We start from the raw sequence: 25,252 nt of genomic DNA on the forward strand, positions 1-25,252 counted from the left end.
ATTCTCGGGTTGAATCAGTTTTTGACAACTCTAGTTCTGACCCAATAGGGCCCTTTTCTCCTGACGGAAATAATCTTATTTGATGAAAACTTTCGTTTGGTGGAGTTTGAACCAAGAAACAACTCAAGCAATATAATGATTTTAAATTTAAAACTTTCTTAGTTGTCTTTATTAAAAAATGTAGATGAGAGTAACAAGGTATTATAAGTTTATAACCCCTAGAACTAACATGAACCTGATTGCTCATGTTGTACTTTTTTTTGTATCTTTTTTTAAAATTTTTTTTTTTTATGTTGCTTGAATAACCATATATTGTGATTTCATAAAAAGAGAAAACAAAAAGTCTACAGTTTCATTTAAACCCTAAATTGAAAACAAAAAGTCTACAGTCTACATATGTGGGACTTGCATTTAACAAAAGTTATTGACTTTTTTTATGGAAATATTTTGTTTATCATGAAAATCCCCAAAACACCTCTCTCTCCTCCCTCACAAGTACCCACCACTGCACCTCCAGCCGCAACACCACGCCTCGCTCCTCTCTCCTCGACCCACCATTGCGTCACCCTCCTCTCTCATCTCTCAACTCCTCTTCATGCCCAAATTTTTGACCATTATTCAAAAATTTTTGGGCAAACGTCGAACAATTTCAACCAATTGAACCATAATTCGTGCAAATTTTCGTTCGAAAAAACAATTAAAACAAGTTTTGTGTATATAATCTCAATCTAATGGGACCAAAATTGATGTTTTTACAATAAAAATCAATTTGGGGGAAAATTAAGGTTTTCTATTGTTTTAAACCAAATTCTTAGATTTTAAAACGAACACAACAATTAATAACTTAATTATGCACTCTGAATCTAATGAAACAAAAGCCCTAAACCAATTTGTTGAAATTTCAATTCGAATTAAATTCCTCCATTGCATTGAACACTTTTTTTAGTGGTGCACTAGGTGGTGGTGGGGCTATGATGGGTGATAGTAGGGGTCGCTGGTGGGGTTCGGCGGGTGGCTTAGGGTGTGTTGGTGGGTGGTGGGTCGTGAGGGCTGGGTTTTGGTGGTGAGGAAATATAAAACTAGCGGTAATAGCTAACGACAACTTAATAGTAGGCTTACATCGTACATACTAAGGCCCTGTTCTCTTATGTTGAAATACAGTTCACTTCAGCTCAAAACCTAATTTCATTCTCTTATAAAATATTCAGTTCACTTCAGTTCAGATGAATCTAGTCAATGAGAATAGGCCCTAAAACTACTTTGAAGTTACTGGAACTTTGAAAATAGGTGGACATAGACACACAGTTTGGAAAAATAAATACCAAAAGGAGTAATGTGTAGAAAAAAAAAAAAAAAAAAAAAAAAGAGTACTCGTAACAAAGACTAAAAAGTTAAGAACCATCAACCGAAAAAACCCAGCATTCATACCTTTCCACCTAAATTTGATTTCCCTCCTTAGAATTCTTCTTCATCATCATAAAAAGGTCAAAATCATATTAAAAAAAAAAAACCCAATTCATCATCTTCAATTCTCTCTCCTTCCTTCTTCAGTCAGCTGTGTATTTCTTGAAGATTTACAGCAAACCCAGATCTCAATTATCTGATTAGTTAATTTAATGGGGGTTCCCGCATTCTATAGGTGGTTAGCTGATCGCTACCCATTGGCGATTTCCAACGTTGTTGAAGAAGAACCAAAGGAGGATGAAAACGGCGTCGTTTACCCTGTTGATGTTTCAAGACCTAATCCTAATGGCATGGAGTTTGATAATTTGTATTTGGATATGAATGGAATTATTCATCCTTGTTTTCACCCGGATAAAAGGGTAATTTTCTTTTCTTTTCAAGCAATTTTAATTTGAACTTTTTTTTTGGGAATTTTGAGCATGTTTGGTTAAAGTTTTGGACTTTTGGATTATTGGGTATGTGGGAATTTTGGGATTTTTATTTTGGTGGAGAGTTGTGTAATGCTTATACTGTAAATTGTATTGTTTATTGAGGTTTTGAGTTGGGCATTGTGTTGTGTGAATTGGGGTTTTGAGTAAGAACTTTTGGGTTGTTTGGTTTATGAGAATTTGGTAAATTCAAGTTTGAACTTTGGGTTATTGTGTAAACAAGAACTATGAGGTCATTGATTGGCTAAGAAACTTGAATTGGTCGGTTACGTGATGTCGAATGCTCGTTTTTTACAAGTGAGATGAAGAATGAGGTTTTTTAAGTGTGTTGTTTGTACTGTTTACCAAATGAGAATTTGGGATATTTAAGTTTGAACTCTTTTTAATGTTTGAGGGTTTCAATTGGTATTTGATGGCTGGACACTTGTGATAAATTTGTGGTTTGATTCATTACCAAAATCAAGTAAATATGGGATATGCTGCTGTTATTGACGAGTTGCTAAGTAGAACTGTTGTTCGTTGTTGAGAGAGTGAGTGCAAATGTGATATCTGCACGAAAAAACCGTAAAGGTACTCTCTTTGGTAACGCCAGATGACCGCATTGAACTGGGTAACACTTTCAATTGAGGTTTTATACACTTTGGGCCTGATCACTGTATTAAGCAATCTAGCTCTCTTTTCTATAATTGGTTAACTAGTCACTTGGAGATAGCTTGTCAATTCTGGTGGTTATTCATACATTGTCAATAAAACTGCACAATATTAGTTTTCTGTTTTATAAACTGTTAAGAAAATATTTTACTGGTGTTTGTTACTAGTGCTGGTACATCTGTACATGCATAACGGGGGATTGAAACCCAAGAGGATTGCTTGGTATCGTTTGGTAGGAGGAGTTTATGGGTGATAGGCATTCCTTGGTTGTGGGGATGAGATAAAGAGACGCACGGGAGGGAGGGAGAGAGAGTGAGGGGAGGGAGAGAGAGTGAAGAAGTTCATCGAGGTATAGGAGGAGATTAGTAGGAGAGCAAGTGGTGATTTGGGAGGATGCTAGTATAGTTTTTATCTAAAATATGGTTAGTATTTATTGATGAATGGTTGTAATTTTGATGTGTTGTAAATGCAGATGATTTTGTAATTGCATTACTAGTATATACTGTCAATTTTTTTGATTAAATATATTTTTCATAAGCTTATACTTTTATGTTGATAAGAGACTAATTAGGTGCACTTTGGAATGTTTACCTAAGCTTTGTAAGTTCCACTTTGCATGCCAGCTCCATTTATTACTGTTTTGGAGCTGGGGGCTTATGCAGAACTCCTTGCCCGTACAGCTGTACAAGAACAATGATAGGTTTCAAAGAATCTCTATTATGTTATTACCTGTTGCTCATTTCAACAGCTTAGCTCTCAAATCTAGGGATGGTTATGGGACAAAGAGACAGGTTTAGGGAAGGGGTCCCCATATATGTACCTGCGTAGGATTTTCTCCACCCTTATCCACCCCATGCCACCATGCTTAATATTGTCCTTCACTCTGACCTGGCTGGCAAAACCCTGTAACCCATGCTCACATAGATATCCATTGTCTGCTTCTCCTGTCTGCATTACCTGCTTCAACTGAATACTTTTAATCCATTCAAAGACAGAAAAAGTAACATTGAAGGTTTGTATCCCAAAAAATGGTCAACAGTGAAGGATGACCTAGCATCAAAAGGACAAACCATAAAATGATCTATCAGCAAAAGAAAATAATGGGTATGGGGAAAAAAAACTAAAATTATCTTAAGCACCATGAAATTCAAGAAATATAACAGATATAGTTGAAATCTTCTTGGTGCATTACTGTCATGTTAACAAATACGAGAGACCTAACAGTCAGCCCAAACTTATCACAACAGGTAAAGATTCTAAATTTATATTGAAAGGTATCTTTATTAGCGTTTGACCTAACATAAAAATAAAATTTACCAAGATCTCAAATCACCGATAGCAGTGCTTGCCAACAGATTTTGCAATTTGATAACAGTGAAGCAAAAATGGAAGCAAGGAATTTATGAGAGAACGATATGTTATTTGAACTTGGGTACCCATTTTTAACACGGTTATGTGTCCAAGTGTCCAACTAGGTTATTTTGTGAAAGCAATTCATGATTTTGATCCAAAATGAAGGTTCATTTCTATGTCCGAGTGGAGGATCCGATACACGTACTTGAGGTAAAATGAAGAGTGTGAGTAATGAAGAGAGAAATAGCATAAGTTGTAGGAAGATTTTATGAGCGTCTCTTAATTGAGATAGCCATGGTGGAGAATAAATTTGTATATATTGTGTATGGAAGGGAAGAATTGAGAAAAATTAGACTAAGCTCTTAGTTTCGTCTTTGGATTGGATGGTTGAGGGAGGGCTTGAGAGCTGGAGAAAGATGTTTGGTTGGGAATTTAAAGAAAGGGATGAAGTAAGAAATGTTGAAGTGTGTTGGGAAGGCTACAAATGGAAGTGATATGTTTAGGTTTGGGCAAGCTAGGTTGCATAGAAACGGATACGGGTACAAAAATGGGTACGGGGACGGGATGCGGCAAAATCAAAATTGAAAAAACGGGTATGGCATGGATACGGCAAAAAAAAAAAAAAAAAAAAGAAAAAAGCAAACTATGAATCCATAAGATGTGTCAAAAAAAATCCATACAACACAAATTAAAAGAAAAACTACGGGGTACTTAATTTGATGTCTTAAACAACACAAATAGGAGAGGTCGATTCAATCTTCTACGATCAAACTTTTTTTCAAATCTATCTTAGGTCGCAAACTCCAAATAAAATAAGAGCTGGGAATCAAGATATAAAAGGAAAAAATAAAAAACCAAAACCACCTACTAACCTGTGGCTACCACGAATCGAAACAAAAAAGAAAAACCATAAACTTAAACGAAAAAAAACCTAAGCTGAATTGTTCAAAAAAAAAAAAAAAAAAAGGAAGCAAAACTTCAATCAGATTTAAAATGAAGAAAAGAAAAAAAAAAAAAAAGAAGAGAGAGAGAGAGGCTAGGAAGAGTGAGAACAAAAACTTCGTGTGGATGGGCAAGTTTTGGAATGGGCCATTATTTGGACAGAGGGTAGTATTTTATTTTGTCACTAAGTTGATGTTTTATTATTTTGTTCTAAGAAGCAGGAAGAAATTACTTGTTTCAAATTTAGACCAGAAATTGATTATGTGAATCATCAGATTTTACTGGAGGAGTGACCTGGCTTTAGGGTCTTTGGGTTCATAATTCTGTATCCTGTAATATTCTTAGTCAATATCATGATATTGAAATAATGGCAGTACACTCTTGCTTGCCACCAGTGCTTATGAAGTAGTAAATCGATTTCTTCATTGTAAACTTTATCTTTGATTCACTTCCTTTTCAGAGAAAGACTAAATGAGCAGAGTAAATAATGTGTAGGAATATCAGGAAGGTTTTCTTTTTTTGCCGTTAGGAAGTTAATCAGAAAAATATTATGAAAGTTGAAAAAGGGGAACTTGCCAATTTTTGATGTTTTTTTTTTTTTTTTTTTTAATGATGCAGCCTGCACCTACAACATATGATGAGGTGTTCCAATCGATTTTTGCATACATTGATCATTTATTTTCATTGGTTCGTCCAAGGAAGATTCTCTACATGGCAATTGGTAAATTTCCTTACCATATTCCCTCTTTATCTTTTATTATTACTTTTTTTAATTATTATTTTTTTTTTAATATTTTTTTTATTGTGGAATCATTCTTTTTTTTCATCCTGGATATGATAGATGGAGTTGCTCCAAGGGCTAAAATGAATCAGCAACGTTCACGGCGCTTTAGAGCTGCAAAAGATGCTGCAGAGGCTGTTAGTTTTTCTTTCTCATTATTTGGCTTATCTTTTTTTTACTTCTTATTGGCAATTCTGAAAATCCTGATGTTGTGCATATTGTATCTCCTAGGAAGCAGAGGAGGAAAGACTGAAAAAAGAGTTTGAGGCTGAAGGAAGGACTTTGGCTTCTAAGGAGAGGCGAGAAACCAGTGACTCAAACGTCATCACTCCAGGTACAGAATTTATGTTTGTGCTCTCGGTGGCACTTCAGTATTATGTACAGAAGAGATTGAACAACCAGGCTGGCTGGCGGAGGGTAAAGGTTAGTGTCAAATAGTTCCCATTATCTTACTCCCTTGAAGATCGGATGATTCCTTTATACTGGAGTAATCCCTTCTTTATCTCTTCCCCATAGACTTCTTGATTTCAGGATAATTTCTCTCTATATGTATTTATGCGACTGCATTGGGTGCTTGTTTGAAGGTTATTCTATCTGATGCTAATGTGCCCGGCGAAGGAGAACATAAAATTATGTCGTATATTCGGTTGCAAAGAGATCTCCCTGGTTTTGATCCCAATACTCGACACTGCTTGTATGGTTTGGTGAGTTCATTGTGATCCTTCTATGTATCCCCATACATTGATATATTGTGACTGATTTCATCCCGTTGCTTGTATATTATTGACAATATGTTTGATATCAATTGACAGGATGCTGATTTGATTATGTTGGCATTAGCCACGCATGAGGTGCACTTTTCAATTCTGAGAGAGGTTTGTTACATTCTACATTGTGCTTTAGTGAAATAGTTGATAGAAGTTGTTTATCTTTGTCATTTTATAACCAATTTGCTTCCAATGTAGGTCATCACTATGCCTTCACAACAGGAGAAGTGTTTTCTTTGTGGTCAAGGTGGTCATTTGGCAGCAGATTGTCGTGCTAAGCCTGATAAAAATGGAAACTTGGTAGATGACACTCCTATATACAAGAAAAAATATCAGGTTGCTTGCTTGGCATCCTTGGCTCTTGTAATTCTTGATTGATTTGTTTGTAGCCATGTTTATCTACTCTGTAATTATTAAATTGTTTTGTTTATGTATTCTTGCAGTTCCTCCAAATTTGGGTATTAAGAGAATATCTGCAATTTGACCTGGAAATTCCTAATCCTCCCTTTACTATGAATTTTGAACGTTTAATTGATGATTTCGTGTTCCTGTGTTTCTTCGTTGGCAATGACTTCCTTCCGCATATGCCTACACTAGAAATTCGAGAGGTATGATTTATGAAAGTTTATGCATCCACCCTTCGTGCTTTCACTTTTCTTGCCATGTTAAGAATTTATTTAGCTTATAATTTATCTTCCCTCTTAGATTACAAAACTCATAGTATTTAGATATTTGCACCATCAATGTGGAAATTATCTCTCCCAACCTTTCTTGTTGCTATTGATCTTCCTTTACACCTGTATGACCTGTTTCTTTTCTGATTCAGGGTGCTATAAACCTGCTGATGAATGTATACAGAAGCGAATTTGCGGCTATGGGTGGTTATCTTACTGATGCTGGTGAAGTAAGTTGGTTCCCAATTCAGATTTGACGGTTTCAGTTATATGTCAATGGAAATGGATTTTTTTTAATGTAGTATGGAGTGAGTTGGGGAAATGGTATAATAAGAATGAAAATAGTAGCAAATAATTTGATTATTGCCTTCCAATGTTCTATGGTAATTTGAATGTCTGTTTTTTTTGATAGAATTAGCTTTGCTTAGAAAAGGCAATTGATGAATGGGGAAACAAATTGGGATGAAGGTTCTTTTTTTGTCTTTGCCAGAAAATGTCATAGTTCCTAAAAGCACTGAGGTCTTTGTTTGAGGAATTTGGCATTTATTCTATCAAAGATGTTTAATAACTAGGACATAATTTGTAGTTTTGATTAGAATTTCTCCTTGGAGGCTTGGTAGGTGATTGTGCTGCACTTACACATGCTATGTGATTTGTCTATAAGTCACTGATAGGATGCTAGTCATTACATTTGGTTTAGCAAACCTTGGTAATAATGCTGAATGCGAACATAGATGGTTATTTTTCTAGTCAATAGTCTTGAATACAGAAACTGCACTGTCTACAAAAGTAAAGCCCAGAAATTAGGAAATTTTCATAAAATGATGACCTATGTAGCATGGAGACAGGGACAATAATGAAAAGAGAAATGAGGAAACACCACTTTTCAAAAACGAGGAAATGTAGCCATGCTTTTTTGAATCATTGAATGACATTTTATTTTATTTTATTTTTATTTTATTTTTTTTTCCACTGTTATTTAATATTTTAGTATGTACAAATTTTTTCATGTACTTCGTACGTATTTTTCTAGAAAACTAGAGAGGCTAACGCGCGCGATGCACGTGCCATAGCTAGCCATAACAAGGGAGTTCTTTCGATTTAGTCTTATGCCATAATTTTAGTTGTTTAAGGGAGTTCTTTTGATTTTGTCTTATGTCATAATTTTAGTTGTTGGTAGGATTAATGAGGGAAATTATATAAACAAATATGTTTAGGGATATAAATGTCTACACACTATTTTTAAGTATTAAAAAAAAGTAATTAATATTAATGAGGGCAAATAAGTAGATAAATATTTTAGAGGATATGATTGCCCAAACACTATTCATAAGAGTTAACTCAAACTTTTTAAAAGATAGGGATAATACTTGATTAGTATATGCCATTGGGCCTACAGCCATATTTTATGCTAGTCCAGCTTTATACTTGTCTTTAAATACCTCTTTAAATCTCCCTTATCTTGCATTTTTTATGGCAGTAATTAGTATGACAGACAGACGGAGTATTAACACACGTAATAGGTTTGCAAAATGGAGATTTATAAGGCTTTGATTGATTGATTTGTAGTTCTTGAATGGAGCTAACGGTAGTATTTTTGGGTGTACAGGTCTTTCTGGATAAAGTGGAACATTTTGTTCAGTCAGTTGCAGTTCATGAAGAGCAAATCTTCCAGAAACGGGTTCGCTTACAGCAGGTGCCCATTACCTTGGTTTTTATTCTTATAATATATTTGATGTACTTTGGCAATGTGGGTCTTATTCATTGGGTTCTGCTTACATGCAGACATGCAGTGTGTCATTTTCTATGCATATGCTTTATGTCCTAAGTTGCTAACTTCTTTTGTACTATCTTATTAATTTTGATTTATGCATTTCTGAGAGCTTGTTACTTTTTGCTAAATATTGTTACATTTTTATGATTTATTATTTCTATATATCTTATATAAATTTGCATAATCCTCTTTTTGTTTCTTTGTTTGAAAGTCGAAGTTATGTTGCAGTAGGTTAATTTAGTTCTATATTGTTTCCATGACAATTGTAGTTAGCTGTCATGTTGCTATTCATTTCTCTATATAAATTTTTATTTTTATTTTATTTTTTATTTTTTATTTTTTTTTTGGGTTGTGGGTTATTAATAATCCTTCTTTGATTTACAGTATTATGAGAACAACGAGGAGATGAAAAACAAGGCTAGAAGAGAGTCAGGAGATCCCTCCTTTGAAGAGCCACCGCCTCCAGCGGAAGACAAGGTGAGAACTATTGGCTTAATCATTTGACCATCTTCGAAGACCCCGCTGCTATTGGGTCTTGACAAGTGGCATGACTTTAAGGAACTGGGAAACAATTGGCCAATCTTTGGTGGCTGATTTTATTATCTCTCTTTTTTCTTCATAATGTGCTTGATATGGATGTTGTACTGGCCAATTCATCTAATTCCAGAGAACAGATCCCTTATCATTATTTAGTTTAGTCGCTTTGTGTTGGTGCTTCCTTTTATTTATTATTATTTTTTATATCTACTTGGAAAGCTTTTGGATTTGGCTCTAGTTTCATGTACATTTAGCGAATCTGTTAAATTACTTTGATTCCCTTAAAACTAATTGAAGCTTGATGCTTAGGATGCCGTGATAATGTTCTTGGCTGAACAAAATACCGCTCCAACCTTCCAGGAGTCTAGGCATCATTGTTGTTTTACTATATGATTGCATGGAGGAAGGTGAAATGTAAAGGAATCTATTTGCATATTTTCTTTTCTTTTTTACTCTCTAAAAGATGTTTTCTGCTTGTTTGATATCATCACTACTTTTTGTTATTAATTATGTTTTGCAATATTTTTTTAAAAGATGTTTGCAACATATCTAGTATATATGGAACCAGATAAGTTATATTGAATCAGATTGTGTGTGATGTGAACATTTAAAGTACATTGCTGTTTATGCACTAGTTGCTGGGGTAGTTAAATCTTCTTTTTGGGCATTCTTAATTTCCAAAGTATATTTCTTCCTCTGCTCCCTTATATCTGTTGCTTAAGGTTTGGCACACATTTGAGGAGGTATCAGCTGTTGCATTGATATTTGAAATTGACTAGTATTTGAACATTGGTACTCAACGAATTAATTATACATTTCTTTGATACTTAAATGAAAGGCAGTATCTAATAAGCTATGTTAGGTGGTCAGATAATATAAGAAGGGAGTAATCAATTAGTATTGTTTCTGCAGGTCAAGCTTGGGGAGCCTGGATATAAGGAGAGATATTATGCCGATAAATTTGGTGCATCCAGTCCAGAGGAAATTGACAAAATCAGGAAAGATGTGGTCAGTGATTCAGTTTCCTCACTCAAGCAATTGGATACATATAAGACATTATGCATCCTGCATTTTTTTCTTCTGCATGTTGCAATGTTTTTTTTATGTTTTTGGTTCAGAATTGCAGTTTTTAGAGAACACTTTGTCTGCTCAAGTTCATATAATTTTTTACTTGTGGCAGAACCGCAGAAGTGTTGTACATTGTTGTGAATTTTGTTTGGTGAGAGATATGTTGTTTCTCCAATGTCCTAGAAGTTTAGGTATAGTTTCTTACTAGAACTGTGCATCTGTAATACTATGACATAGGTGTAATAGACTAACTTTAGCAAGGGCAATTTGGGAAGTCTAATATTATTAGGTTAATAGTCTTTAGCTTTAGTATAAATAGAGAGAGGGGAAAAAAGGAGAAGCTAGGCAGAATTTTGGAGTGAATTCTTTGGAGAGTTGTGACCTCAAGTCACTATAGAGCTTGATAGGCTAAATCTATTGATTGTGTAAACCGTTGTTTAAGTAATTAAAGCCTCAATCTTTCTTCTTAAAATTTCTGCTTATTTACTTAATTATACAAATCAGATTGCTAGTCTATAATAAGCTACTAGTTTATAGATCCTTTTTGCACCCTTGATTCTAAAAGCAAAAGCTGTTTTTTCTTTTCAACAATGGGCAGCCATTTTTTGGGATATTATTTCTTGTCTTGTTTAAATATATTATTGAGTTTTCATTTTCAGTGTGGCCGGTGGGTGTGTCGGTGTTGTTATCAGAACTGAACCTGATGCAGCATGTAGTGAGATCATGTAGTCTGTCCCTTGTATATACTAATGTCTTTTCTTTTCCCTTAAACTCATTTCTTGGGGGGGGGGGGGGGGGGGTTGGTTATGGTGCTGTGTGGTTTTGAGTTGGGATTTTGCTCTTAGAATATATGACAGCTTTCACTTATAATTGTTTATGAATAACTTGTTAGATTTCTTCAACTTTGCCATCCTAGGTATCTTTCCAGAAGAGAAGCTTTCATTTCTTGACCTCATAGGTGGTCTCCCTTCTCTCCCCCCTCCATCAAAAGAGTTTTATATGCCTTTAATAATTTGTCTGAAATCCAGCACTTGATGGTGCTGCAGTAGGTTTTATTTTCCCCTGCTTCTTGTTTTAAGGAGATGGACATAGATCGATTGAATAACCTGTATGTTTTTTCTGCATCTTGTATTGCTTATGGAGCATATATATAACCAGGTTACTGACTCTTGACTTATCAAGTGTCGAGACGGAGACTTTCCGTCTTTTATGATCAGATTTATAACTATTGAATTTATTACTTGGCAAAATTTATTTTGTTTCCTTGACTTGTGATCTTCCTTTCTTGCAGGTTTTGAAATATGTGGAAGGTTTATGTTGGGTTTGCCGTTACTACTACCAAGGTGTTTGCTCATGGCAATGGTAATTGGTTTGTTTGTCAAAAAATGTTTACCGTCTACTGTGATCTTTTACTTGAAATAAATCATGTCTGTATAACTTCTCTAATTTACTTCACCACTAATTTTACTTGGGATAAATTATGTCTGTATGATTTCTTAAATGTTTTAAGGCATTCTAATTGGTGGCATATGGCATGTTGTTCTGGGTCTTCCAGATTTGTTTTTGTTTTTATGTTTTTAATGTATCTGATGCTTTTGTGAAGGTTCTATCCATACCATTATGCTCCATTTGCTTCTGATCTAAAAGATCTAGCTGATCTAGAAATTACATTTTTCTTGGGAGAGCCTTTCAAGCCATTTGATCAACTCTTGGGAACTCTACCAGCTGCAAGGTTTTTTTGCTCATGTTTTCAGTTACCAGCTTGTCTCTGTGATATAAGTTTGACCAATGTTTTTTTCTTCTAATGGTACAGTTCCAACGCTTTGCCGGAGATGTACAGGAAATTGATGACAGACCCATCTTCACCTCTGCTTGAGTTTTATCCTTCCGGTAATGTCACTCTGCTGTTTTTAGGTAGAAGTTAGTTACATATTCTGTCACAATCTCACGTCAGCTTCTTTTTCCCAGATTTTGATATTGATATGAATGGTAAACGCTTCGCTTGGCAGGTATTATTTAGGTCCATTAGAACATGTTTCCTTCTCCTTTTCCCTCTTTGCTAAACTGATGAACTCAATTATTATTTTTTCTTCTTAATCTAATTTTTTCCCCTCTCCTACTTGCCAAAATTTTGGACACCAGGGTGTTGCAAAGTTGCCATTCATTGATGAAAAGAAATTGCTGGCTGAAACCAAGAAACTGGAGGAAACTTTGACGGTTAGTTTTTATGGGATCCTCATTTCTCTTGCTTTCTGTGCTATAGCATTGTCCTTTAAGTTGTCTGTCATTACATTGCTAAAGTCTTAAGTACTATTTAGTCAGTTCTATCGAGTTTCGACACTTGCACATTTTATCTGTTTTAGGAAATCAGATTGAACGGTCTTAGGGTCTTGCCAGTATTATATTTGTTGCACAATTGATTGCCATTCAGAGTTGGGGTTTGCTACCCTCCATTGGCAATTTGATGGTGTATATAAAAGCAGGATGGAGGTGGAGCTTGCTCATGTCAAGGGTTTGAATTCTTCCTCCTTTTTCTGAGGCTATCTATAGGAATTTTGAGGCTCTGAAGCAAAGTGCGTAGCGCTGGACATTGCTTGAATTTGTGGATATTGACTAGATTAGCTATAAATGATAGCTTGAGGAAATGATATCTTTGGGTTTAACCTCCTTAGGGCTGGAGCTTGAGTATGGCTGCAATCGATCCGAGTCAAGCCGGATTTTAGTCTATTCGAGCTAAGCTTGATAAAAATTATTAGTGTTCAAGCTTGAACGAGGCTATTTAAAATCTTGTTTGAGCTTGGCTCCTTAAGAGTTTGACTTGTTTGAGCTTTGTTCACGAACGTGCTTGTTTATTTCGAGTTTAAGCTCGAGCTTGAATGAGCTTAAATCTGGCTTGATTAAATAAAAGAGCTCTAATCTATCATTAGAAATTATTCCTTTCAAGTTTTATTGCATCCACTTAATTTTATATAAGATATTTTCATTCTTTCTACAGAAAAAGGTTACGGCGGAGTTTTCTTGCCCATATATGATGAAATAGTTACAAAGACGTACAAGTAAAAGATATTCAAATACAGTAAAGTAGGCTTAGTATAGTAGAAAATTTTTCAAGCCTGGACGAGCTTTCACTAAGTTATAATCGGGCGTGATTAAGTTTTCACCAAGTTTCATATTCCCAGTTATTTTTTTTGGGTGCTTGCACAACTAGAGATTAGTGGTATGGAGGCCAGGAGCCTCATTTAGACTTTGGGACAATAGTATAAATGAAAGTCTGCCAGTCAGTCTTATACAAGAAGCTGGTGGAATTGGAATTGGGGATTTGTAGTGAAGGTGTATACTACAAGGATTTTGGTCTTATATTTGTTGCTGTTTCCATATTCCGTGAGCTTCTTTCGACACCTAATTAGAAGCATAGTTTGTCTGTGCTCAGAAACTTTTCAAACTACTTTTCTGTGATGAATTCTTGGTAGAAATAGATTAAATTCCCGAAGAATATGCTCTTAATCAGCTACTTGAGTAACTTAAAAGTGCTTTTCTTGCTCATTATTGTTTGTTAATTTTTTACTTTATCATTTCAGTTAGCTTAATCGGTTTAGATTTCCTCTTGTTGTGGGATTAATTCATCCTTTGATTGTTATTATTCTTTATACTCATCGCATTCGTTCAGGGATTTATGTAAAGCAAAGTCTGTTGAAATGAAGGTTTTACAGGGCATTCTTTTAAAAGCTCCAAGTGTGAGGTTTGGGGGATAATTTTAGGGGAACTATAAAGGCAAATCAAGATTTTAAGTACACTTATTTTCATAACGGAATCTGGGTTTTTCAGGTGTAAAATGTACTCTTAAATGCCTGCTTTTGTGCACCCTAATTTAACCCAAATAGGGTTGCCTGCTTTTGCCAAGCATTCTAATTTTACCCAAATAGGGATTTCTAATGGGAGGGGTTTTAAATATCTCTGTTTGATTGAAAATCCATTTTTGAGTTTCCTTATGCTGTGTCATAGATATCCTTTTACACTAAAATTCAATGCACATAACTTTCGATCATGTAGAGTCTAGAAGCAACCATCATCTCATGCAATTTTTTGCCTTCGTGTCTGAGTTCAATAGTATGCCTTTGGTTTTATCATATCTGACTCTAGGATCTTGATAATTGCTCACAGTTAAGTGGATTCTGTAGAACTTACTCTGATTCATATCACTTTGGCAGGTAGATGAGCAGCGCCGGAACTGTGTGATGTTTGATATGCTATATATCCATCCCGCGCATCCTTTAGCTGCTCAAGTTGTGTCATATTACCATTTCTACTATCAGATGCCTCCTGACCAAAGATATGCTTGGCCAATTGACAGCTATGCCAGGTAGTTTTTGACTTTTAACCTTTTGACTTTCAAAGCTGATAATGGTTTAACTTCAACGGTCATTGTAATATTTATGCAGTGGTGGAATGAATGGTTATTTGTGGTTATCTGAAAGAAATGGATGGAGGCAAGTGGTCACTTCACCAGTTGCTGGCCTACCCAATATTACGAATAACCAAACTTTGTAAGTATCGTCTGCTGCTGTCATGTTTATGAGTTTTGAATGTATTAGTGCTTACCACCAAGAGAAACATCTATTTTGCAGAAATGTGACATATTTGAATCCTCTGCCTCGTAAACACATCCCGGAGCCTCCAAAGGGTGCAATTATACCAGCTAAGGTATGTAGTTTCTTAGTATCCGAGACAACACTCATATATATACTCTAAGGCGTGGATTACTTTGTAACTTGTCAGTGAATTTATGATATTTACGTACTACTAATGTATGGAAACTAGTGAATTCTACAGATGATAGCTTGAAGTGTCAACTATCTTTTGGAATTCAGTCTATCTTTTGGTCTGCTAGCCTCAACTTTTCTTGCATGTAATTGCAGGTGATCAAAGCTACTGACGTGAAACCTTTCCCCCCGTTATGGCATGAAGACAATGGCAATAGGCGTCAATTTGGACGTGAAAGGTATAGCTTTAATCCATCTTCGATTTTACATGGTTCTTTTGGCTACCGACAGAAATAATGCATCATATTTGCACATGAAAATAAACGGAGTATTAATTTTTCAATTATACTTTAGTAGACAACTTTTCCCTACTCAGGAGTTTTTATATAATGGGTTTGTTTTGAGTTGGACATAGGTATCCCTAATTATGTTCCTTTCACGGCTTACTATTTGGACGTCTAAGTGTCTAACAGAGTTTCCATTTGAGTCAGTCAGATCGGACTTGGTGTACAGTTGATCCAATAAACTTTTGTGACTATATCTGCCTTATCTAGAAGAATATTGACAATTAGTTATAATAATCTAATACTCAAAAACAAAACTAATACGTAGTAGAATACTAGAATTTTAAATCGCGGTCTACTCAGCACTCCTATTACATTAACAGTAGGCCTCACACTATGCTTACTTGCTACCAAGGTCCCCTGCGGCCCTGCCTATCATTAGATTACCATGCATGAGAGACAAATGATTCAATGACATTTCTGCACATTCCTTATTGTCGTGGAAAATTACAATCGCTTGGAAATAGAAAATGTCAGGGTCATTGTTGAAACACTTTTTTCTTGTTTTGATTTTTTCTAATACTGCTTGCCCTTATCTCAGGCCTCAAGTACCAGGAGCAATACGGGGGCCTCAGTTGGGTGAAGCTGCTCATCGTCTTCTTAAGAACACATTAAATATTAAACATACTGATTCATCTCCTGGATTATTGGATTATATGCCCCATCGGAATCATCCAGGAAGCCATATGATTAATAGGCCAAGGCCAGCTGGACCTGCAGGGTATGAAAGAGGCTACTATGATGATAACAGTTATAATTATGGGCATCATCATACGCCCCGACCTATGGCAAATGGCCACAGAATGCCCTATGAGCCCCGTGGAAATAGACACAATGACAGATTACCACACAGAGAGGATGACCGTGATTTAGGAGCTGCTATGTCGAATATGACACTAGGAGGGATTCGTAATAGACCACCAGCTTTGATGAGGCCAAGGATGCAAAATACTGGGCCCATGCATAGTCAACAAAACAATTTTGTCCAAAATATGGGTCCTATTCCGTCACCCCCTATCAACTGGATTAACAGACCAGTAGCTGGAAATAACATGCAATTCAGACAGCAGGAGACATCACCCCAGAAGCCGCAAAAACAAATTTACCAAATGAAGACACAACGACCAACACAACAAGAATGATTTGATTGCTAAAACTGTGGACATTTGTTCCGAAATATTGTTGATCTGTATAGTACAAGTATGTTTTAGATCAACGACACAATTGTTGTGACATCTCATTGCAAAGAGGAGCCACCTGATTATTTCAGGACGTGCAGAAGCGACGTAGTAATTGTTGTCAGATGCATAATTTCTCATGCTTGCTCATGTTCTGTTTTAGTGTATTGACATGTTATCTAGGTCATTTTGGTGGCCGTGCATCTGTAAATTCATTACTTTACAGTTAGGAGTACGGTCATTGGTAGACACTTGACAATTTGACATCGAAGATCTAGATCAGTTGTATTCAAGTTGTTACAGAAATCAGGGTAGTCACAGTAAGAAATGAACAATGGCATAGTTACACATTGGCTGATATGCCAACTTTCTTTCCTCTATATACGGCTATATGTTTTCTTTTGTGTTCATCAAGCTTTTCACCATCTTTAATATCAGTACTTGTATAAAACTTTTAGTATTGTTCATTGTTGGTGGATTATCGGGAATACACTGTTCACTGTTGCAGTAAATTTGTCAAATCGTTGATCAGGCGTATTCTTAGCCACAAATTATCCTTTTCTTGCGTTGATTAGGCGTATTCTTAGCCACATATACACTGCAGTGGTTGTTTTGGTGAAGGCTCCCTTTGGAGAGGGGGGAATTCTTCTTTGATTCTACTTCGTCATGGATAAAAGATTGGACAAAGTCGCTTCAATGATTTGAGGTTAGAATATTGTTGTAGCGAACAAGATACTGCACTCAGGGCTTACACCTTAAGGTCATGCCACTGTGATCATTTACTTCACAAAACACGTGAGAGATGGGGAAGATTGTCATTAGTCGCTTGCAATCATTAAGCTGACGGTGGTAGATTATTAAAATAGAGCTGAAAGGGGTGTAGATGAAGGTTGTGAAAGCCGAGAGAGAATAAGAGCCTGGATCACAGTCAGAGAATGAGATTGCATTGTGGGGGGGGGGGGGGGGGGGAGTTCTAGTTATTCTGATCAGCTGTCAAAGCCGAGAGAGAGAGCCTAGATTACAGTGGGAGAATGAGATAGGGTAGGAGGAAAGGGGCAGCTATTGTTTACAGTTTCCGAGAAGAAAACCATCAGTCAAGAACCAGAACCTTAAAGAATAAGTTACTGAGTTAAAGAGATGAGGTTAGCAATATCTCCATCAGACGCTGGAATGTTGGTAAGGACACTGAGTGTTAGCCTGCCTGCAAAAGTGAACTGTTATTTATATTGCACATGGAGATTTAGTTTTGTGCAAAGCAAGCTTACTCCACAGGTGGGGTGGATTTCTCATTTCTGTCCTGAAACTCAAGAAACATAACGTCTTTTTGCTTATGAAGCATATCCTATACAACTTCTCAAAGTTCACCAGCATTTGTAGAGGGGTTATTCTACTTATAACGACGTACAAGAAACATTGGATAGTTTCTCATATAAACTCATGGTCATGCCCTGTGACTGATTAGCAGCTACCAGTGATGACATTATCGCCTTGATTAACCTATTAGGCATTACAGCCTTACAGGTTTACTGAAAATTTAAAAATAGTCCATCGCTTCAACAAAGAACAACTCTTACACATTATTTAGTAAGCAATGCAGTACATTCAGATACGGAGTGACATGTTACTGGTCAGAGAATCAGGGATACTACTGTATTTAAAGAGAATTAGAAAGAAAATGAGAGAGAATCTTCATTAACAGAGAGAGAATTACATAATCAAGGAAATGAACCTAATACAGCTTTTATACATGTAATAACAAAACTGAAGGTAGGAAGTCAAATGAGAAATAAGGGAGTTAGTTATAGCTAAATGTTGAGTTGGCTGATGACTTATGAGCTGATTATGATCAATCACGGTGGATCATATTGATCATGATCAGTAGTATCAGTATACTGTTAGACATGGCTACATGGGTACATTGTATGTGTAAGTGTCAAAATCGAGTACTATATGAAAAATCTGGTGCTTTTGGTCTGAAGTGAAGTGTACAGTGTCCACACCTATGTTAGAGTGTCAAGGGGAATTGCCAGAAGAACTTTAGGTGGAATGAAGTGTTTTGAGTTACATATTTCAAAACATCAGGAAATTACCAGTTAAATAGCTCTTGAGCAGGGAACTTGTTAAACGGAAATAAGATCAAACAAGAATAAGAATGTATATATGTTTGCTGACATATATTTGCAACCGCAATAACATTAAAACTGTGAAACAGAAATCCCAAATCCCAGTTGATTATAGGAATAGAGCTGATGACAAAATTTATCATCAAATAAAATATTCATCCGTACTGCAGTCAACTAATATTTGAGCATCTTAGGTCTTACCAACAAATAAACCTCGAATGTAGTTGAAATATGCTCAAAGCAATGAATCGTGTCATGCTGTATAATACCAAGTGCTTGTTAACTAAAATGCTTCCCCAAAGATGGGGGTAAGGAGGCTTTTATCACTTCATACACCCTAACTTCTAAGAAACCTCAATGCTCTTTCACCCAAATGAAATCGTAGTATATCACACCATACATTGCTAACAAGCACCTCTTACATAGCTCCTACTCATTTTGAAACAAAAGGGGTTCAGATGTATTCAACCTTAACCTCATGTCAAAGAGAAGGTAATTCCTTCCCTTGATCATACATTGCTAATAAGCACCTCTTACATAGATCCTACTCATTTTGAAACACAAGGGGTTCAGATGTATGCAAATTCCTCTAACATTCTATACTTTACAACAAAAAATGACAAACCCCACATTCGATTTCAATTCAATTCAATCCAATCCATACCATTAGCATGTCAACCTTGTTCAAAAACAATATCGAAAACACGAAAAAAGAAACACAATTCATCATCATGCACACAAAAAATCCACTACCAAGTACCAAATCATCCTTTCTTGAACCTTTTCCTTTTTACTCACATAATATAGTATAACAATTACATTACATCACATAACATTATATCTCCACCCCAAAAATTAATCTACATTACAAAATCATACTATTGCAAAAAATAACCTGATAAAAACAAACAAAAGAACAAAAACAAACTACCATAAATAATCAAAGCCTTTTGACCAGAAGTAAGAGAATTACCCCCAAGTCCAAACTGTTGATTCTCAGCAAACCCAGCAATTTCAACACTCTTACTCTCAAAAAACCCTTTTGCTGCCCCACAAGTCGGGCACCTCCAATCTTCGGGCAGCTGCCCAAAGGGCAATCCAGGAGGAACAGGGTAACTAGGATCACCTGCAGATTCATCATATCTATAACCACATGATCTACACTCATAAATCCCAGTATTTAAAATTGCAAATTTCTCCTCCAATCTTCGTTTATCAAGATTTTCTGTATCTAATGAACTGGGTTCCTCTGAATTTGGTTGTTCTGAATTGGGTTTATCTTCTTTTGACACATCAATTGATTTCGAGGCGAAACCGGCTCGGTTCGAGTGGTTCGCCTCGAGTGTAAGTCCTTTGTAATTCATTGAGTATATTGTTGATGAAATGAATTGGGTTTTGGGTTTTGGTGGTGAAGGTGAAGTATGGTGGAATGAGAAGGTTGTTGGTCTTGTAATGGAGGAAGCCATTGTTATTGATTTTAATGGTGGTTTAAGAGTTTAATGGCTCAAAGAATTGGGATGAATTTGAGAGTGTGGTGAGCTTAAGTTTGTTGGTTTTGGTTCAAAGGTTGGAAGATTGTGGAGGGAAGAAGGAGGATCCATGGAAAAGGCATATGCCAAATTTTTGACCTTTTGTTTTTGGGAGGGTGTTGGTTGGATAAGATGTGGGGTTAAGAATTTCGCTTGTATCCTGTGGGTGAGCTCCACTTGTATGGGTTTCAACCATTTTTTGAATGGTTTGTAGGTGTTATAGTTTCACATGAGAAAATTCAAGAGGTTATAGCTTAATAAGATCGGGTTTAGATTAAACTAATTCGGATTAGAAGTTATTAAACTTAGATAAGAATATTTAAGTCTATAGTGAAGTGAAAAATCTTTAATCCTAGCGTAATCAATCAACTTGGTTGACTAAGAACCAATTCCCATTCTTTTCTTTCAATTTCCATCTTCAGATTAAAACACCTAATTTAGAAAAGAAAATTCCACTTATACCTTTTGTTTTTACTTTCTTTATTATAGATATAAGAAGTGAACTTTAGAGGATTTTGCATAGTACTTAATTGTACATATTATGAGGAAAATGAAGATTATATATTTGTACTTCGTATATGAATTGTTTGCTTTGTTGCTTTAGGCCTAATGACCTAACCTCTCTCAACCCATGAAGTTAGAATTAGTAAGTGCCCCTCATGTAGTGTTGATCCTTACATAACTCATTAGCGTGCCTCTCTTAAAAATGTGGCATACTCCTACTAGATTAGGGTATTTTTATGTCGTGCTTGACTGGCTCTTGACCTATGCGGAGAATCGGTGATGGCCTTTTACATTTATATTTTTGTACTGACTAACCTCTAATTAATTGCCCTAATAACATTATTGAGGCCAAATGATATCATCTTATAGTTGGAAATACGTCCATGAAGAGACATAATTAAAAAGTGTCCATGTAGTTGATCTTTTTATAGGCAAACTTGAATGTCCAATCTACTTGATCCTTGGAAAGAATAAAGAAGTTGTATCAAATTAAGCTTTATTTAGATAAGTAGGATTGGAATTAAGCTTTTGTTGGATAATTTTATAGCGACACATCTTGCTTAGAATTTAGATGCGAACAATACTTTGCAAAGTTGATTAGTTTGAGCATAAACATATTGACCAAATTTCACTACGTTATTAGGAATACTAGAATTTAATTTTACCCTAAAATCGATCTTTTTGAGGTTGAGACAATGAAAGTTGAGAACTTGAGACGACATTTTTTTAAGTATTGATGGAAAGTTTAATACTTTACCATTATAATGTTGTATGATTGAGACTACCACGAAATGTTCAAATCCTATGAGAAAACGGTAAATAAAAACAAAGGTTGCATGTTCAAATCTTGTATACACAATATTACTCGCACAATTTTTGTGAGAAAATAGTAAATGATAGAGACTACCATGTAACACCTAATCTTCTTGTAGGATACTTTTGAATATTTAAATATGTGGATTCAGATATCCATGGCATTATAGCAACAATTCATATCGTTCTACTTTCTTGGCATAGCAACAAATCATGTTATACACATTGAGGTTTGTTCTTTACATCCTTTTGCACAGGTTCCTTTGCATCTCTTTCTACTTCTTCAATATTAGTCGCGCGCTATTCATAAAATTATGTCAAATTTTAATAAATATTACTCCGTAATATTTAAATTAGAGTTGTTGCATATTTTTAACAATAGATCTTTGAAATTACTATGTGGTTGGCCACATCATGTGACAGGAGTTACTTGGTCAATGTAATTGGGGTTACTTGGTCAGTGTTAAAGGGGCTATTTTGTCAGTGCTATAGGAAACCCAGTTAGTGTTATAGGGATTACTCGTTACTTCGTTAGCATTCCAAAGGTTACTTAGGGTCTGTTCACTTCAGCTTAATTTCAGTTCAGCTCCAATCTGTTCAGTTCAATTCAATTATTATAAGTGGCCACACGGTGTAGCTGGCCACACACAATTATAAACTATGATTAAAAATATAAACTACGAAGTACTTAAGGAAAGATTTATGGTAACTTAACTCCGTAATTGCTTCCCATTAAACGCTATTGAAAAAACATGTCGAAAATTTTATAAACGGATTCTTAATTATCAACTCAGAAGTAACTTTTCCATTCTTTTAACATAAATCAAGTGATACAAACATGTCAAACAATAATAAGAAACAAGTAATAACGAGAAACAATTCCTACTTACGTTCTTTCTTTCTTAGGCGAAGAACACAAAATGGTTTCCTTTTGAATTTTGCGTGATTTTTAATACGTAGTAATGTATTCTATGACATTTCAAAATCAAACTAACATGCTAATGTCTTTATTACTCAGATGCAAATTCATGCCGACTGTAATGTGCTTGATTAAGTAAATAACTCAAACAAAAATCCACAATTTCATCCGCAATTGCTTATGTAATGTTTTCATTTTTAAAAGCAATAAATCTTTAATTACGGTAAATTGCTGTCTTAATAGGGATCAAACTTCTTCCCCATTTAAACATTATGTGCAAAGTTTTATTGTTTAATAAAAGAAAATTTATATTTTACCACCCACAAATAACCCATTTTTTGAAATCACCAAAAATAAAAAAAATAAAAATCAAATACCACCTAAAAAAGACAAAAAAAAATTCTTTGATTTCCATGACGAAAACATACTCCCTAAATGTTTTGGGGTCATTTTTGTTATACAAGTCCAATTTGAAGTCAAAATTTACAAAAAATGATTGAAACGTCTCAGTTTACGTACTAAGAATACCTCGATTTGCATGGAATGAGGCCTTTTCGATAATTATTTTTCAATTTTGACCACAATTCGGGACTTTTGAACAAAAAGGTCCCCTAAAACCTCTAGAGAACATGTTTTTGGCAAGAAAATCGAAGATTTTTTTTTTAATAGAAACATTAGATTTAACTGTTTTTGTGGTTAAATCAATTTTTTTTTTGCCTCTTATGGGTGGTATTTTTCTTTTTGGATAATAAATTGAAAAAGTGGGTTATTTGTGGGTAATAAAATACGAATTCCTCTCTCTTTTACTTCATCTCTCTTCTATGGTTTTAGTTTTCTTGACCGTTTAAGGCCAGAAATAGTCTAATTTCTTCGAAAGTAAAACTATTTTCGACCCTTTTTCTTCAATTTTCAATTTACTTTTTTTTTTTTTTTTTTTTTTTTTGGGTTTTGTTGTACGTTTTGGTTTGTTTGTTTTGTTTGGTTCTCTCCATCTGTGAGAGTCTGTCCCAATTTTCAGGGAGAATGAGAATTTTATTTTTAGGGTTCTTATAATAATTGGGAAGGTGAATTGGATTCCTATATGTTTGAGATTTGTCATCAACTGGTCGACAAAAACATCAGTGCAGATTACGGAGGTCTCAACTAGGAAAGATGCAAAACATCGAAAATCATTGCTCGCGTCAAGCTGCGATGGAGTATGAGTTATGCCATATATGCAAATTAGTTATGATTTTGATTGTAAAAGTTATGATATTTTCTCTAATAGTATGTGGTTCCTACAGGCGTAGATATCTTGCATCGTACCACGGTTTCACAAAAGGAACATATTATACGAATGTAAAGAGCATACGACTGCAAGGAAAAGAACATACTATTACAATGTAAAGAACATATACCTAAAGTAAAAAGAACATGTTTGCACCAAAAAAGAGTGAAAATAACATATGTCCAGGCTTTCTAATTGTCGTGTAATGAACTTTTATTTGTGATATAAATTGTTTAATGTGATAATGTTCAATGAATTCTGTCTTAAAATTATGGTAGATATATATAAATAATGTTCATTACATAATATTTTCATGTTCTTTATTTATATTACAGATGTTCTTTTAGATATACAAAAAAACATAAAATTAGATATTCTTTACAAAACTGCTACATGTTCTTTAAAAAACAACAACATGTTCTTTCCGCGTTTTTTGTCTGTACCAAGCAAGGTACAGACTACTGTACCTTAAAATTTTCATTTCTCTAAATCTGTGGCTTACATATCTTTATTATTGTAGATGTTGTCTATTATCTAATGATATTATTACTTCCCGTTCAACAAAAATTCCTTTAATAAATGAAGGTTCCTCGGCCCTAAATGTCTTTTTTTTTGGATAATAAATTGAAAATGTGGGTTATTTGTGGGTAATAAAATACAAATTCCTCTCTCTTTTACTTTTTCTCTCTTCTCTCCCTTCTAGGGTTTTAGTTTTCTTGACCATTTAAGCCTGAAAATAGTCTAATTTCTTCGAAAGTAAGACTATTTCCGACCCCTTTTCTTCAATTCAATTTTTTATTTATTTATTTATTTATTATTTTTGCGTTTTGGTTGTTTTGTTTTGTTCTCTCCATCTGTGAGAGTATGTCCCAATTTTATTTTTAGGGTTCTTATAATAATTGGGAATGTGATTTGGATTCCTATGGCCTATGGGTCTGAGATTTGTCATCAACCGGTCGATCAAAACATCAGTGCAGATTGCGAAGGTCTCAACTAGGAAAGATGCAAATACATCTAAAATCATTGCTCGCGTCAAGCTGCGGTGGAGTATGAGTTATGCCAAAAATGCAAATTAAATTAGTTATGATTATGATTGTAAAAGTTATGATATTTTCTCTAAATATGTGGGTTACAGATCTTTATTATTGTACATGTTGTATGGCTATTATTTAATGATATTATTACTTCCTGTTAAAAAAAAAAATTACAAAAATTCCTTTAATAAATGAAGGTTTATCAGCTTAAAAAGCTAACTTTTCCATTTTGAAACTAAAACTTAAACATTATAAAAGTCTTTTTAATCATAATTTCCTTCAATACCGTTATATTTATTGCATGTTTCAACTAAAACTTAAACATTGTATAAGTCTTTTTAA

General features: G+C 34.8%; 1 protein-coding gene and 1 pseudogene across 1 annotated transcript; one reads left to right on the forward strand and one right to left on the reverse strand.

Annotated features, from left to right (window-relative positions):
• Positions 1-1,366: 1,366 nt before the first annotated feature.
• On the forward strand, positions 1,367-17,131 carry LOC145603601 (5'-3' exoribonuclease 4-like). The gene is made up of 22 exons (XM_081659541.1): positions 1,367-1,823; positions 5,457-5,559; positions 5,680-5,756; positions 5,851-6,042; positions 6,204-6,323; positions 6,432-6,494; positions 6,585-6,722; positions 6,830-6,994; positions 7,213-7,290; positions 8,670-8,756; positions 9,219-9,311; positions 10,284-10,379; positions 11,731-11,801; positions 12,043-12,171; positions 12,253-12,329; positions 12,408-12,448; positions 12,582-12,656; positions 14,648-14,799; positions 14,879-14,983; positions 15,065-15,140; positions 15,356-15,438; positions 16,085-17,131. Exons 1-22 carry the CDS (start codon positions 1,617-1,619, stop codon positions 16,683-16,685), a joined length of 2,829 nt encoding a protein of 942 aa, XP_081515667.1. The 5' UTR covers positions 1,367-1,616; the 3' UTR covers positions 16,686-17,131.
• Positions 17,132-19,614: 2,483 nt separating this feature from the next.
• Positions 19,615-20,468, reverse strand: LOC145605061 (uncharacterized; annotated as a pseudogene).
• Positions 20,469-25,252: the final 4,784 nt, after the last annotated feature.

This window comes from Chenopodium album, chromosome 22 (assembly GCF_948465745.1).
Source record: "Chenopodium album chromosome 22, dcCheAlbu1.1, whole genome shotgun sequence".
NCBI lineage: Eukaryota > Viridiplantae > Streptophyta > Magnoliopsida > Caryophyllales > Amaranthaceae > Chenopodium > Chenopodium album.